Raw genomic sequence first — 18,068 nt, 5'->3', positions numbered from 1 at the left:
CACCATGCTTACACGGAAAAACTATATTACTCATAGGTACAGTCGATAGAGGATCCAGCCGTATTTCAGCAGCAGAACAAATAACGATTACCTTTAAAGTGATATTATTTATTGCAACCAAATACCCCACCCTCCTTTGCAACATACCTCACATTCATGCAGGTTTATTAAAAATACCGTATTTTCATGCATACCTTCTCTTCTTCACTCTCTCTTTGCAGTGACTACCGTCGAGCCGAATATGTTTACAACATGCATACCGGTTGGTGGCAATTACACGCCTGGCGCTGGCGCCGCCACAAGTGGTGCATTCGCGCCCAACACTCTGGCCAACTCCTCGAGTGACTCACTGTCCTCCGGATTCGAGGCAGCCGGCTATGCGGCTTACTCTACAGCGCTTAGCGTAACCATCGCCATCGGTTGTAGTCTTCTCATCCTGAACGTACTCATTTTCGCAGGTGTCTACTATCAGCGCGACAAGACTCGGCTGGAGGTGAAGACACTGCAAAAGCAATATCAGCAACGCAGCATGCATCAGCAAGTGCCCTACCCGCCAGACCCCATCAAACATGCGCACTATCACATCGGTCATTCGCAGAGCGCCAACGTGATTGTAGATGTGGAGAATCATGGTGGTGATCAGGGCGCCATGTTGTTGGTTGCTGCTGCAGCAGCAGCGAATGCAGCAGATGTTAAGCCACCTCCGCCACACATTTGCGCCAATACTGGCATGCAACTCAGCGCCTCTGTGCAGCAGCAGCAACAGCAACAACAGCAGCAGCAACAACAGCAAGGGGGTGGTAGTAGTATTGACCTCTGTGGCATGTCCTCAGCCGCCAAGCAACAGCAACAACTACAACAAGGGGGTGGGATTATGGTCAATGGATCACCAGACATGGCCGCTAGTTTGATGGCTGGCAGTGGTGGCTGTAACGTGACTTATAGCACGACAACCAAGCAGCAGCAGCAACAGCAGCATATGCAACAACAGCAACATCAGCAGCAGCAGCAACAACGTGAACACATGCAAATCAAAGGCATGAACTCACAAACCTTCAGTCGCGCAGCGACAAGCGTCGGTGGCGGTGGTGGTGGTGGTAATGTCACCATGACCAGCAATCTCGCCTATAACCCCGGCATGATGACGCTGCCCAAAGCGGGCACATTGCATCACACAAACTCAATAAACTACGGACGCAATCCAGGTGGTGGTGTGGGCGGAAGTGGCGGTGGCGGTGGCGGCAATGGAGGAGGTGGCGTAACAGCCACGCTGCTCGACTCACGCGGCAATTTATTGCTAACCAGTGGCACAGGTGTCGCCATGGGCGATTGCATGACGCTGCCCAGGAATCTGGCTGCTTCGGTGACAAGGCATAGCGCAGCGGCAGGTAAGTGTTTACATAACCACAGCTGTGCAAGAATGAGTGGAGATGAAATATAATCGGGGAGTGCAAGGAAACAAAATGAGAGCTGGAGTGAAGTGAACTTGCAATGAAGCGCTCGAAGTGAGCCAGTCAAATTGGCTGAGCTGTGTTTGTGTGCTTGTTGTTGTATTTGTAATTACTACCGCTGAATGCAGTGAAACAAAGGGTTTTGGAATGTATAGCTGTACAAAAATGGACTTGTTAAACCAAAGATGCTGGGATTGGAAAGGAGAGCAAAGAAATTTCTTTTGGGTTTTTCCGAAATGTAATTTATAGAAAAAATTAGTTTTATTTTAAAAATGTTCTCATTTTTTTTAGCAATTAACTGGCTTAAGTAGCTCACGTTCTTTATTTTAAAGCACAGAAATTTATTTAGCAGTAGCAGTATATATACAAGGTGGCACTAAAGTAAAACACCCAATTTTGTATTCAAATAAATTTTTTATTAAAAGCAGAAAATCATTTTTAGTGATGCAAATCTTTATTTTGACCTTCATGCGCTCCCTTGTTTGTCTGTTTGTATACTGCAGCTGTCTAGTTTACAAGTTCAAATATGATCGGCAACGATGCCTTTTGCAAAAATTATAAATCTTCCCATAAGGGGGTTCATTTCACATCACCTTACCCATATAGCTGTTGCTTCCACTCTTTGTTAAGATGTTTTTCATATATACAGTTTTATGTTTTCTCCCAACAGCAGCTGTTTTTTTATGAGAAGCTTTTCCATCTTTGCTTGAAAGGTGTGTCGTTGCCGGCCAAAAGGGCGACTGCTATTCGAAAAAAAGAATTTCATTTGGTGGGTTTTAAACCCATTCGACTACAGAGGCCGGCCGTACAATAATCTCTTCTTCTTAATTGGCGTGATAACCGCTTACGCGATTTTAGCCGAGTTTAACAAAGCGCGCCAGTCGTTTCTTTCTCGTGCTAACCGGCGCCAATTGGACACACCAAGCGAAGACAAGACCTTCTCCACCTGATCTTTCCAGCTGGTTCCGCGTCGAATACTTTTTATTGATTCGGACGACATGACCCAGCCAACGTAGCCGCTAGATCTTTATTCGCTGTGCTATGTCTATGTCGTCGTAAAGCTCATACAGCTCATCGTTCCATCGCCTGCGATATTCGCCGTTGCCAACATGCAAAGGTCCAAAAATCTTACGCAGAATCTTTCTCTCGAACACTCCAAGCGTCGCTTCATCGGATGTTGTCATCGTCCAAGCTTCTGCGCCATACGTTAGGATGGGCACGATGAGAGTCTTGTAGAGTGTAGAGCCGTACAATAAGAGTTAAGAAAAAATCGCTAATTTTGTTTAAAAATCAAAGAAACGAACAAAATTTTGAAAAATCAATGAAATACAGTCGATCATCAGAAATTTCAACTACTCCATGGAAGCAAATATCGAAAGTTCTCGATTGCTCGCAGCCATGACAGATCTAAAGATACCCTCCTCACAAGAAACCAGATATGTGAAGGATCTATATAATGAAATGATTTTTTGGCAAGTACTCTCGAAAGTACTGGCATCCAAATTAGAGCAGGTAATTTTTTCTTTTTGCTCATTAGTAGCTGAGACCAAAAACTGCTTCAAAGTAACGCCAGTCGGACTGAAGCTAATACGGACAAGATTTGAATTTTGATACTTGTGTTGCTACACTGGAAGTATTCAATACGACTGTTTTTTGTGTTATTTCTGTGCTGAAATTGCTCTACTAAGCCCTTCTCGGTTAGTGACTGAGTATTGTCATCGAAGTCATCTAAAATTGGGTGCTGAAGACGTTGGGGATGGAACTAAAAAGCAAGCATCTAAGATGTTGTTATAGCAAAAGCCTTACTAAGCCCCGTTTAGGTCGATGATCAACAAAGTATTGCCATCGAAATTATCTCAGAGTAGCAGCTGAAAACGTGTCATTCCGACGAGGATGACCTAAAGAGGGATGGATCTTAAATGAGTTGAATTGAGTGAGTGATGTTGCACGGGTTCTCTTCACAAACATATTTCGCAAACCTTTGGTGATTTAGACAATATTCTTATTGTTATAGCACCAGCATTCCAAGGATCCCACCTATCAATTTCAACTCTTCGTCTGTGTTGGGTTCGGTTGTTACAAGCAGATGCTTGGGTCAGTCTCAGCCTCCGTGTTAGTAAACTAGGGCTACAGCTATACAGCACAGAGCAATATATATAAGTACTTTTCAGAGCCTCGGTGTTCAATAAATAAGCATTAAAATTAATATCTGAATACACCCCTCTTATATTTACTTCTTCATCTCAACCACACTCACACTTAGCAGTGGTATTTTTCCAATTTTCTTCTTTAAGCTTTTTAAGCACTTTTCTATTTGTGCCATTAACTTGGACATGGGGTCTAACAGAACAAATTTGTGGTTTTAGTCCTAAATCTATGTGAACTCACCGAAAGCAATTTTTAATACAATTGATGGGAAGGACTACGAAAGCTGAAATAGACATTAAACTTAAAAGATTTGTGTTGAAATATTTAATATTTATTATAAGGAACCAAAAAATATGATCAAAGTTAAGATGAATAGCACTTTTAATCTTATGCAAATAGAGATCAGAGTGATCTGTGAGCGCCCTTGGGCACGATTAAAGGCTAAAATCGCAAATGTGTTGCCCATATTCGACGGGCCCGATGGATTTCGATGACTCTTTGGGCCCATTCCAATCGACGAGGCTTGTCCGCAGGCAACAATCTTTGCGTCAATTGAATCGTATACGGGAATAAATGCAAATCAATGCGGATAATTCGTTGTAAAGTGGTCCGAGCAATGCCCAACTGCTGAGAACGGCGATTTTGGGAAGTCCTTGGCGACGTCTCAACACTGGCAAGAGCAATATTCTCATCCGATCGCCTTGGTCGGTTTTGATTTGGCCTCTTTGGATTAGAAAGAGTATCACCAGTCAAAAAGCTTTCGTACAAACGTTTAGTGGTGTTCTTAGAAGGCGCACTTTTCACATTATTTAATTTTTTATACGCACGTTGAGTTTTCACAATTGACTTCTTTTGTTGAATGTAAATTTCAACAATTTGGGAGCGTTCGCGTGGCATGCACTGAAAAATCTGATTGGCCTAACGCTTCCAACGCGGTATGTCATTAAGCGATCTGACTTCTCTGTCAAAAGATACAGGGTTGCCAGATGGGTCCATCGAATATGGGCAACCCTGTAGAGGAGAGTGACAGCGATTTTATGTTTGTTTATCGCTTTCAAATGCCTATAAAAAACGTATGATTTGTAATCTCCGTGTGCTGGAAGAAGGTAGGTAGGTAGGTGAGATGGTTAATGTACCACTCTTGCACTCCTCAAGTAGCACTAAAGCGCCTGTTTGATACTATTCTGAGACCTGCAACAAGCAGATTACTACAGCCAATCTGGCTTGAAAGAAGAGAAAAGAAACCCCATTTTTGGCTCTTGACCCTCTTTCGGCAAATGAGCGGGATATTTTTCACTTTTTCTCAATTGAAGTGTTGAAATGAATTGAGTAGTATATTTCCGCATCTTCCATAAGGCAGTATATAGAATTTTTTGCTTTGGCCAAATATCTACGGTGACATTTTTACGTACCGTCATGAGTTTAATAGCTCTTTGGGTATACTAACCTGAAATTTATGTGAGTATCTTATGTTTTGGCTCTTAGTTTTTCATCCGAGTAGATAAGCTTAGCCCTTATTTAATTACTTAATCATTTGTGTTCAATTAGAAGATATTAAACGATTTATTTTGGGTCATTGAATCGCGTAGAGCGCAGTAGCTGACTCGCTTAAATGCTTTACCGCTCATCGAATATAGAATTTAACATGATTTACAGTATAACGATTTAATTAGTCTTTCAACTGAATTGATCCGCAATTATACGCATATGAACATATACATACATATGTTTAAATTTCCTCCTTAAAATTTTGCTTTAAATTCGCGCTGAGCATTACCAGCTCACTTCACTACATCTTACATCCCGGATACTTGATTTTCGCAGGAAATTGCTAAATTACAAACAAATATTGACGCAAGTACTGCACTCACTTATGTACGAAAGCTCATGCGATATGCATACATATGTACATCCTGCATACACACATGCAAGTACTCGAATATACGAATAACTATAAGACTCGAAATCCTATGAGTTCAGTTGCTGGCGCCGACAAAATCGTTACTGATTTTCTGCTTTCGTGAAGCACTTTTAAAAAATTAAATTTACGCACACATGGGTATGCATAAAGGGCGCACACACATGCGTGTACAGCTTGGGCGTGAATCAATATGCATGTTCGCACACCTTTTGGAATACGCACACGCATACACTTACAGTGGGTTTGATAACTATAGCACATAGAAAAAATAGCGTAGGGACTTATTGACAAGTTCTGGCAAGTTATTCGCTACCGACTGCGTTTTAATAACTTTTTTATGAAAATATAATTCATACCCCTACAAAACCATAAAAATTTAAGTCCCAAACTCTATGCAAATTTAATGAAAATTTGAACATTTTCCAACAAAATTTCAGACTGTTTAACCAGAATTTTTGGAAAAATTGTGGGCTTGCAGCTTTATATCCTAAAGTACAACTACAAAATATCGTTCGTTCTTCACAATTTTTTGTTTCTTTGCTTACAGTGGTGGGTCAATCAAGACCGTCAACAAAAAAATTGTCAGAGATCAACGCGATTTCAATCCACTTCAAACATGCACTTTATTAAAGCAAAATTTAATAGGCTATAAAACTGCGTACTAAACATTAAAAACAAAACAAAAAAAAAAAGTGCGTTTCGTATAGTTCACATAACAGTGGTGAACCTTTCAAGGCAGACAAAGAAAGAGAGAGAGACCCGAGAGAGAATGAGAGAGAGAGAAAAAAAGAATATGTATCTAAATAAATTCACAACATTTGCAGAGAATACAAGTAGATAAAATTTAAAAAAACACGAAGAAGGGTCGACCGGTGTGGGTAAACGCTGGACACAAGCCGTTGCAACAACGCGCACTACTCCGAGCGTTTATCACCCGCACAAACGCTGCGATTCCAAGACCGCAGCAACAGCACAAATTACGTCAAGGCAATACCAATAAATCCGACGCCGGAATGGATAGCACTTTATAGTACGCACAAGCACTAGCCAGGAAATGGAAATAAGCGCCAAAAAGTAGGTACCAAAAAAATCGCCAAAAAAATTGGGACCAAAAAACGCTCGAATCAGTAGGCACCAAGGCCAAAAAGTAGGCACCAAAAATATATTTTCTGCAAGTTTGCGCTAACAAACAAGCGCCAAAAAGTACACATTGTTATTTCTCACTAGAAATTATCAGCCACAAGGAAAAACTCAGAAAAAATAGCTTAATAGCTCTCTCTCTCTCTCTCTCCTTTTCCTCTACGTTATATCTTTTTTCTCTCTCGCGGAACGAAAATGCCCAAAACGTTGCATGGCCTTGAAATTTTACTCTCTATTCTCGCTCGTCGATCGACGCCTAAGAAGTTTCAATTCAAAAAGCTCATTAGAAATTTTGCAATTTTGATTAAAAAATATTGAATTTCTACACTAGGATTTATGTGTGTTGTGCAGGAGGTTGAACTATATTTTTATAAAATAGATATCCAAATTCTCAATAAATCCCTGTCGTTTAGTTATTTAATGCACTGTAAACGTGCATATACAGCTTATCAGGAAAGTTTGTTGAACAACGAGCAAATGTCTGCTTGCATACGTTCAGGCGCGCTGCAGTAAATGTACGTAATTTCATTACACCGTTATTTAAAAACACATTCGAAGGACGTTTTCATATGCATGCCTGTAATATTATATAATTTTAAATTTTATTTTAATTTTAAGCAAATACATAAAAATACGCCGCGCAATGAATGAATGAGCTAATGAATAAACACTTGAGAGAATGACCTGGATATCAGAAGAAATAAAATCAAGCAAACTTATTTTAGTAAAAAAGGTGGAAAAAAATTAGTAAAAGTTCAAGGAAAATTGAAGTGAAATACATGCATATACGCGTATATGTGTGTATAAAAGTATCAAATCTATTTAAAATTTCTGATTTAGTTTTAACCTCGACTCGTCGATTGACATTTTCGAAGTTTGACTATTTAATATTAGAAAACGTTCACGCAAATATGTTTTAATTTCCACAATGAAAAAGGCACATTTTCAATGTTTGCTTTTTTGTGATATCAAGTCTTTATTTACACCACCTAAGCTCGGCCCCAGAAACGACAGAAATCAGTGAACCATATCCCAAACCTATGCAGATTACTGCTCAATCGAATCCTTTGGGAGAGTTATGAGTTTCCTAAACATCTCTTGATTGTGTGACCCCTAAGCTCGTCCAAACACCTAACAGAAGTGTACGACGCCAATAATTAATATATTTTTTATTTATTTATATTACTTACGTGCTTAGATATTTAGACAGATAGATAGGTTTGATTTGAGGCTTCCACTTCAATTTCATGAACGCTTGTGCCCTCTACTCAACACTGCAACTGGTCGAAGCCCAGTTCTCTTATTCAACTTAAGATAGAGCTGGATTAGGTTAGCCGTATTCGCCTGGCTGCAATTGACCGCTACAGCACTGCATTCGAGAAAAAAGTGTGTTGTAGTCTCCGGAGATTGGTCGCAGAAACGACAGAAGTCAGTGGACCATATCCGAATCCTAAGCAGGTGATTGCGCAATGCCAGTGAGTATTCCCAGATTACCCGTAGGGAGAGTTATGAGTATCCTAAACCTCTTTTGATTGTGTGACACCTAATGTGAGTGGTACCTAACGTTTCTTTGAAATCAATATTTATTTGACTGACTTCTTGCGATTGAAAACACAATCCAAAACAGGCAAGAAAAAAAGTATGGCAACACTTAATTTTCGGTTCAGACTCGAGCTGGGCTGCTGCATATTTTTTTTTTTTGTTCAATCCACTCGGGAGCATAGGCCCTCTCAGTCTTACGTTGGTTTCGTTAATCTATTTTGATTTCCGACAGGGTAGGTGATTAGTATAATAAATATAGAAATAAATAAATAATAAAAAATATAACTAGTGGTGCATCATAACATGGGCGTGGTTCGAAAACTTTTATTATTAAAACCAACTATTTTATGTAATGGAGTTTTGTGCCATCGATACAAAAAGTAGTTTCGAACAAAGAGCTAATATCAAATATTGTTTTTACAATCGGTAAAACGTTTACCGAAACATTTGAATTGATGAAAAAAGTTCATAACGATGATTATCTATCTCGTGCCAGAGTTCAAGAGTGGTTTATACGTTTCAGAAGTAGTTGTAATAACATAAAGGACAATGAACATACGGCCTGCCGAAAATCACCGATCACCAATCACCGAAAACTCCATCGAAATTGTTGGTAAATTCATCAAAAAAGAACCGAGATCCTCGTTGAAATTCATGGAATCGGAGTTGAATATCTCCGAAACATCGATTTATCGGACTTAAACTTATCATTTGGACTATCGGAAGGTCTATCCACGTTTCATTCCGCACAAGTTAATTGACGACCTAAATTTGCTCAGAATTCAACATTCGAAATACCTCATTAAAGAGATGAAAAAAGGCGAGAACTTCCTTTATAACATTGTAAATGGTGATGAAGCGTGGTGTTTCCAACGTGAACTTGAAACTAAGCGTCAAAGTGCCGAATGAAAGGCCCCAGACGAGTCATCACCCAAAAAACTCGTGTTTGGAGAAGTCACAAATCAAGTCGATGCTCGTTTGTTTCCAAGGGGTTCCAAGAGAATTGTCCACAAGTAGTTCCTGGCAATGGGCCAAACCGTTAATGCAATTTTCTATCTTGGCGTTGTGAAGCGTTTGTTGTATCGCATTTGTCGAATTCGCCCTGAATACCGCGAAGAAAGAAGCTGGCGCTTATTGCATGATAATGCACCATCTCATCCATCCACTCTTGTGACTGACTGATTTTTTGACTAGAAATCGCATTTTAACTATCAGTCACTCACCGCATTCGCCTGATATGGCTCCGTGTGACTTCCACCTATTTGGAATATTGCGTTTGGTCATGAAAGGAAAACGTTTTGCGTCCATAAAGATCATCCAAACTGCTTATACCGACATTAATGACCTGAAACACTCTCTCGAAAAGCTCTCGAGGCCGAGGGGACTATTTTCAATAAATAAACTCGAAGTTATTAGAACAAAGCTACTATTGTTTCTACATATTTTAGCTCAGTCTTGTTTATTTTGGACTTCACCTTGTATATAGCAGAAAACGGTATTATCACATATCTCTATGGGCTCTCAGGATAACCTCGATATCACTCGCCGATATGCTAAAGTTCAAGTGCCTTATAATGCTTCACAAAATGATAGTGTTTGATGAGCATTCGCATCTCAAAAATCGCCTTCAAATTAGTCAATCGTCATGATTACAACAACTTTTGCACCTGGAACTCACTTCTGTATTGTCTGAACGTCAATTTTTCTTTTATTCTGTGCGCCTATCGAACAAAATGCCCTTTAAGCTCAGGGCTACTAAAGATACCTTGCACCTTAAAATAGCATTACTTAATATTTTATTATGCATAGTAAAGGATAATTTGTACTATTCAGTTATTTGCCTCTTACTTTACTTTGCTAAATTCTTCTATTCATGAATAATTAGATGTTAAGTTCATATAGTGTCATTTTTTTTAATTTTTTATGAATTTTTTTATCCATTATTTTTTGAAAATTGTACATGAACTTCCCGTACAATTTTCAAAAAATCGATTTTTTTTGATATTTCGAAAGTGTAGTATCTTGAGAATATGCGGAAATTCTTAATATTATAGTTTCTGTGCCCATTAACTATGTAGAGAGCGGTCAGCACGCTCCTGTACCTCAAACTTTAAACTCATTTATCTCGAAACTGTATTTTTAAAAACTGCTCGTATTATAACTCAAAAAGTTATCGACCGATTTTTTTGAAGTTTGGTGAGGCCTTTCTGTAAATTACTATCGGAAGGATAAACCTTAAATTTCAGATATTTCGCGTTGATAAATTCCTTTTTGGGGGTTAAAAATGTCAATAAAATAGCCCTAAATTCTGACTTTTTCTTCAAAGGCTTATTTTATAATGAATTTTATACTTGTTTTTTAATTTTATTGGTTCATCCTTTCCGCTAATATGTTATAAAAAAAAATCAATTTAATTTTTTTGTTTCAGATCTATAGATTAAGTGTAATAAATAGAGCAGTTAGGGACCTCGCGCTGTAGGCAGCCGACAAAAAATGATCCTGAGCCACCATTTTGGAAAAAAAAAATAAACAAAATATTTTTGTACTCTCGAAAGGCTAAATAAAGTTAAAGCTTTAAAATAATTTTATCACCTTTAACAATATTTTTAAAAATGACCGATTTTGTGGTTTCTACATGGACTTCCCCCCTTAAGATGTAACACTGAAATGTAACCTGTGGCTATTGTGCTAGGCTACATAAATAAATAAATAAGTAATAATTTTCAACAATATTGGGCTTAGGCCGTCGCCTTGCTAAATACCCGTTGTGATTGCTATGGAATCCAATCTTATGCCATTTACTCGAATAATTATTTTTTTGTCTATATTTAAGTCTTGTATTAGCGCTACTATATTTCCAGGCATGTTTTTCTTTCGCAGTAATTTAAGCACCTCACATAATTTCACTCTGTCGAATGCTTTGGTGAGTTCTACGAAACGAATATACACCTGCTCGTTAAATTCATTTGCTTTGTCAACAATTTATCTTACCTTAAAATTAGCATCGATAGTCGATCTATTTCTGCGAAACTCCTGTTGCTCCTCATTGATTCCTTTTTTTTTTTTGCTATTTCGTTCGCAATAATTTTGGCGAATAACTTCGACCTTAAGCACAGCAGGCTGATGCCCCTATAGTTTTGAGGCTTCTTTTTGTCTCCCTTTTTAAAGACTGGAATTGTTATGCAAAATTTCCATTGAGTCGGTACTATATTTTTATTAAGTTGCCTAAATCTAAATATCCCCTTTACTTGCATATTCAATACCACAAGCAATGCAAGTGACGCATTTTAGGACCTGCTAAAAAAAGATTCACACATATGGTAAGTGCGCACGTGTATTTGTACGCTCTTGTTTGTGGGTGCTGAATAGGATGTGCGTGCAAAAATAGAAATTGAACTAATATTGCCAGCTTAAAGGACAATGATGTTCGCAGACTTGGTTACATGTGTACCTACACACATACACCCTCGTAAATTATATGAAGCTTAGCAACGGCTACCCAAACCGTGGCTATGGAGTTGAGTAACTGGAAACAATTTGCCATAGTTGACTTCGATGTATGAATGCCTGTACTTTTGGCATTTGCCACAATTGAAACGCAATGTTGAATATACGATTTTGGATTTACTTCATTTCTTTTATTTAATATTATTACAACAACTAACTGGCGACTAATTGAAGTGATTTAAAGATTTTCGATTTTACAAAGGGAATTTGTTGGTATGGCGGTAATGAAGTGACAAAATGGTAGCACTTCAATATTTGAGTCAATTTTTACATTTTTGCTTCTTCTTTTTTTTCAGAATATTTATTATTTCTGTAGTATAGCTGATTATCTTGCTTGGCTGCCATTCGGAATTCACAGAGAGAACGTCGGTTCGAATCTCAGTGAAACACCAAATTAAGAAAAACATTTTTCTAATAGCGGTCGCCCCTCGGCAGTCAATGGGAAACCTTCGAGTGTATTTTTGCCATGAAAAAGCTCCTCATAAAAATATCTGCCGCTCGGAGTCGGCTTGAAACTGTAGGTCTCTCCATTTGTATAGCAGCATCAAGACGCACACCACAAATAGGAGAACGAGCTCGGCCAAACACCCAAAAAGGATGTTCGCGCCAATTATATGATTATCTTATCAAAAGGGTGGTTAAATTTCAAGCACCGATGTTGAATGTGAACCTCACCTAATGTCAACGACACCGTTGGACTTCTTTCTTTGATGTTGTTTGAAAGAAAAGGTATACGTCGATAAGCCAACAACAATTCAAGATCTAAAGGATTAGATAATTCGGCACATTAACGTCATAGAACCTCAATCATGCCTCAGCGTCATCGAAAGTTCTGCCCATCGGTTGGAGGTGTGCCGCCGAGGTTACGGCTGCCATTTGGCCGATATTTTGTCCCATACGTAATTGAGTTATACCAATATTATCATAATAAAGAAAAATGATAATAATTTCTTAAAAAAATTGTATTTTATTCAAAATCAATACCGGCCTTTGAAACTTAACCACCCTTTAAATAGAATTTCTAGAAAGATTTTTGGCATGCAGTTTCATAGGCTTATAAATTCTAGTAGAAAAAAGTGTTTGCTTGCAGTTGCTACAAAATACCTTTGAATTGATTTCATTACAATTTCTCCGCATAACAAATGCACGACATTTTTTTATATGCCATTTTTCTTATATGGAGAAACAGCATCAAGAGAAAAATTATAAAACATTAAGTGGCTTTTTGAGATACAGAAAACTTAGAAAAAAAATGTCAAAGCTCTAAAACCACATACTAAAAATCGTGCAAGAAGTTCGAACTAAAACCCATGGAAATGTGTAGAAAAGCTCTAGGAATTTTTCTAACTGTAGCATAAAGTTTTAAAACTATATTTATATCGTTTTCATTACACAGTGAGCTAAAGTTTCATACAAAAATAGTAAACATTACAAAAAAACACAAATAGGTGAAATTTTTAGAATTAAACTTTAAGAATTCTTTAAGAAAAATAGCTGACGCGATATTATTGTGTTGCAGAGTTTATTAAAAACTGGTGTATGTTTTCATAAGTTTTAATCAGGTGTCAAGTATGTATCAGGTGTCAAAGGTCATAATTTAACAGAAATTGAATGAAGTCACAGAAAATTTACTAAGTGCTACTCCATAATTTTGCTCACAGTTCCCCAAAGCGAACTAAATTCACTGAACTATTTTGATTAGATTTAGGTAAACCAGGCCACTCTTAGATCCCTTCGAGGCCACGTAAGCACTGCACCTAGCTACGGTTTGTAAAGTTTTATAATTTTATTATTCTTCAAGCACTCACGAATAAGTATTCTTATAGAAAATTAGTAACATTAGAGGAGAAACTTTGTAGGCATATGAGAATTTACTCGCTTTCTTTATGAAAAGCTTACAAATACATAATTTTGGAATGCATTCAAAACCTGCAGAAAATTGCAAACCCCTTTGCAATGAATGTTTGCTCCGCAATCGATTGCTTGTTCAGCGTTCGATGCCACACTGTGAATGGGCAACTTTTCTCATAACCCCCTCTCCTAAGCGGAGAAATTTTACAGCCTCTTAGGTGTGCTCTTAAGAGAGAATACACTGTATATTATAAATACAATAAATAAAATATCACTTGAACACAAGCAAACATTTCCTGAATTTATTTCCAAATAGAGGCAAGTCGAATCCTCAAAAATGAATTTCAGTGCAAAAACAAACTTCCGAAAGACCAAACTTTGCTGGAGAGTAAGATTTAGCGCACCGTCCTTCATTACTCAGTGAAACACTGCATTTTTAAATTTGCAAACTAAAATAATTATATGACAGCCAGACGAGCAGTTTTACTAGGTTAATACTAAAGGAGAATTAAACATTGAAGGGAAAAATATTAAACTTTTAATATATGCGAATATCATTTTGTTAGCGGATCACCAAGGCAAGCTACAAGAGATGATTAATAACCTTTGCATTTATTGCATCTTTTAGATAAGATTAGATTTGTGCGGGTTGGACAAGTCCAAGCACTCAGTCAGGAGACCATTGTACTACACGCGGATAGATTTCAGTAGAAAGAATAGAGAAATAAGATCGGGGTGGTAAGATGGAAAAATTAGTTTGAAGTCTCTCTTCCACAATTCTTTTGGATTCATTGATGACTCTTAAGAGCTCCGGAAGACGAAGAGTAGGAACCTTATCCACACTCAGTATATCGCAACCAATATCCTAAGCCTGATTTTGGAAATCGCCGGACAGCTGCAGATAAAATGCTCTACTGTATCGTCATCCTCAAGCCGGGCATATCGGGCTGTCGACGACCCCCATGGCAGTCATGTGCAGACCACAGGTGTTGTGCCTTATGATTAAACCCACCAGTACTCTCAAGTCCTTTCTGCTGAGCACAATATCCAGGCACCCAAATAAGAAACTTTGTTATGTTTTGCAACTCTGTTCAGTTTTGTCTTACCTACATTCACCGACTAATTACGAAGAGCAGCGTGGTTTAGCAAGGGGTTTCAGTGCAGCTTAACTATCCCTACGAACTCCAATGCACTTTTTCTCAATTATCCAGTATGCCACTTTCAAGATGGCATAGGCTTCCGTGAAGAATACCGTGGCCATCTGTCCTGTATCATAGGAGTTCTTAGTGTCTTTGTCTAAGTACCATCACTGGTTTTGAGTCCGTCGGTGTAGAAAGTGTGCTGATATCCCGTTAGTAGGTTCTCAGCACTTAACCATTGATCTTTATCTGGGAGCAAAATATCAAACTTCCTAGCGAAGGTAACGAAAGGCACGCGATTATCCACTGACAATGAACAGTGTGCACCGCTCCGACAACTGGCAGTGGCCAGTGCTTTCTTCATTTCCCCCGAACTCCGTTTAACTTGAGCTTGTACGCCGCCTTCATCGCTTCCTTTCGAATTTGAAGATCTAGATGTTACAAGTTCAGAATGGTATCAAGGGCATCACCAAATATCGTACTCACCTGTGATAAACTTGCAACTTATGGAATATTTCTAGTAAACCGCTCAAAGTCACATATAATGCTGTTCAGAAAGGATGAAAAACTTAGTAAAGAGGAGGAATGGTATTGTTGAAAAGAAGAAATACGTGCTGTGTCTCGATACACTTACTTAGGAGCGGAAATAATACCTCAGATGAATTTAAAAAAAACCTGTTGGCAACCGAACAGCTGCAGCAAAAAAGACAGAAAATTCAATTGAAGCTAAATGACAACCTTTTCTTGCAGTTTGTCGTTCAATGCAGACATACGCAGCATAGATGTCGGGTTTTGGGTGGTTTGAAGAAGTGCAAAAGTATTTCGTCAAGCGAATTTTAAAGCTACCATCACATATGCCTACATATATACTGTTTTTGGAATGCGGCATGCACGAAAATTTGTATACTTTACTTTTTACTGTTTACTTTAGAACTAGAACTTATGTCATCTGGCGGATAAATAACATACAGTCGGAAAGCTGGATAGAAGATGCCAAATTGCAGGCAGGGGAGAATGTGTACATGCAAAAAGCCTTAAGGGGTCCCGGTGGTCTAGAGCCCATTAACTAGGTAGAGAGCGGTCCGCGAGCTCCTATACCTCAAACTTTAAACTCATTTATCTCGAAACGAATGCCGATAAAGGCCTGGTGTTGTCAAAACAAAAAAAACTATTCAACCGAATCGACTGAAATTTTAATATGTTGTTCACAACATCAATGGCTATCACCCGTACTAGAATCATATTATTATTTCAAATATTTGGTATTTTTTTATTAAAAAACTGTAAAAAACCCCGATTTTTAGAGTGTGAAATTCAAAACCGCGCCGTTTTGTCATATTTGTTTTTACTCTAGTAGAGGGGCAAAGCTACAGTTATACTGATTAATAATTTTTTTGGCTTTTGTGTTTCAGACAAAGAAGAGAACCAAAATGGGCAACACCGTCCAAGACCAGTTTTTAAACTTATTAAAATTTAAAAAAATAATAATTGAACAATTTTTTTTCAACTTCAGCGCCATTTTTTAAATTATAAAAATTAAAAAAAACAATTCATTAAAAAAAATTTGATTGGAAAAATTTTTTTTTTCATTTCAGTATGTAAAATAAGTTAAATAAAAAGCCTAAAAAATGTATATATCGTATTTCATTTTTTCCATTATAAAAAAAATTTTTTTAAAATACTAGGAGCTAGACTGGTTGTTGTTGTAGCAGCATACACATTTTCCATATAGACTGGGTTCGAGGGAAGGCAAGCAAAACATGTATATGAGGTTTTTGTTTCTGTCGACATACTGAATTCATGCATGCAGTACAATAAAATGTGTTTCAAATGAGTTCGACGAACTTTACCGCCCCCTTGTAAAGAGGACAATCTCTTTTCGCTGCGAGTGTATCGGCACCGGTTGGTTGATTAACTACGATATACACAGGGATATTTATTTTTTTGTTGAAAAATGATTGCATAGCCAAACGAGTAGTAAATTGAGAAATAATGTTTTGATTATTCATACGATTTTCGATGTTTGCAAACACCAATGTATTCGATAAAGTCGTGAAAAAATGGCGCCTAGCATCACTTTTTCTAAGTCCATCGACTTCCTTGCAAATACAAAATGCTGCCAATGTCATGACATCCAACATGTCGTTTTGATGTGAAATGTGTGACCATTTGATCCATACAATCGACGCCAGCTTTATGTGCATTATAATATAAAATAGCCGATGGTTTTTTTGCCTCGCCTTCACACTGTTTAGTATAATGAACAGTGTAAATTTACCGCTTTATTCTTCTTCTTTGGCTCATAACTGCTGATTGAAACAAGGTTTTCATGAAAACCAAATATTGACGAAAGCACTGGTCGAGAATTGTATTTTTTCATATCTGGGTGAAGACAACGTTTGTTGGATAGCAGCGAGACGCTTAGCTCCATTCAATGTGACGAAAAAATTATCGGCTATTATTGTACGGCCGCTGTTTACATATCGGTTGGATAATTGTAGCATCACATTTTTACCTGTTCGGCCGAAATACAACTTTCCTTGCAACGGATATTTTGTTTTAGAGTCATATGCCCATCAGATGTTTATCTCGTATTTCGCCGGTTTTGATGGAATATATTGCGTGAATCTTATTCGGCCTCAATACGGAAATAGTTGCTCATCGATAGTAATATTTTCATGCGGGTCAAAATTAGCTTTGAGGTTTTCCTTCAAGATATTCCATAAATCACGAATGGGCGCAGCTTTATCGGTTCTTTGGCGAAATTCACTGGTTCGACTGTTATCAAAACGAATATATCGTGTCAAAATTCTGAATCGATGATAAGACATAGCTGAACGAAAAAGGGCAATGAATCCGAACGCCACAAAACTACCGCTTTCGGCATATTATTGTGTGTTACACCCATGGCCAAAGAACACCAATTAATGCATCAAGCTCACTGCTAGTCAAATCAATCCAAAAGCTTTGTTTTGAATCAGGATGTGCTTCATTCCATTTTTGAATGGCCTCTCTTGCATATCGATTTGTTTCCGAATTGATAGTGAATGAGCTGAATAGTCGTAAAAGATAGTCTAAATATAGATTTAGCATGAAAAAGAAAAAAAAGAAGGTAAAATGGTCAAAATGTATCATATCACATATGTTTCCATACATTTTGTATAGGAGTGCAGCCAGACCCGAGGTGTACAACCAATGGTGTAACTTTTTACATCCTTTTTTTCGTCCTGTTCGAGGAACCTAATATAGATAGAGGCTAATGGCCTCTTGGTCAGATATATCGTTCCTAGCACAACAAGACACCAATACTGGCCCCAGGTTCAGATATTTTCTTCCCAGAACAACAGGAAACCAATTTCATACTACTCA

The 18,068-nt window shown here is 37.9% G+C and overlaps 1 protein-coding gene across 2 annotated transcripts in view; it reads left to right on the top strand.

Annotated features, from left to right (window-relative positions):
* The window catches only part of LOC128863080 (neuroligin 4-like), a 334,586-nt gene that overhangs the window by 183,248 nt on the left and 133,270 nt on the right, over positions 1–18,068 (top strand). For both annotated transcript variants that reach the window (XM_054102016.1, XM_054102009.1), the window contains exon 9: positions 222–1,388. In XM_054102016.1, coding sequence (XP_053957991.1) covers positions 222–1,388 — 1,167 coding nt within the window. The remainder of the gene's footprint in view (positions 1–221; positions 1,389–18,068) is intronic.

Source organism: Anastrepha ludens, chromosome 2, assembly GCF_028408465.1.
Source record: "Anastrepha ludens isolate Willacy chromosome 2, idAnaLude1.1, whole genome shotgun sequence".
Taxonomy (NCBI): Eukaryota; Metazoa; Arthropoda; class Insecta; order Diptera; family Tephritidae; genus Anastrepha; species Anastrepha ludens.
Note: the sequence above shows the minus strand (reverse complement) of the source record. Positions and strands in the feature narration are given on the sequence as shown.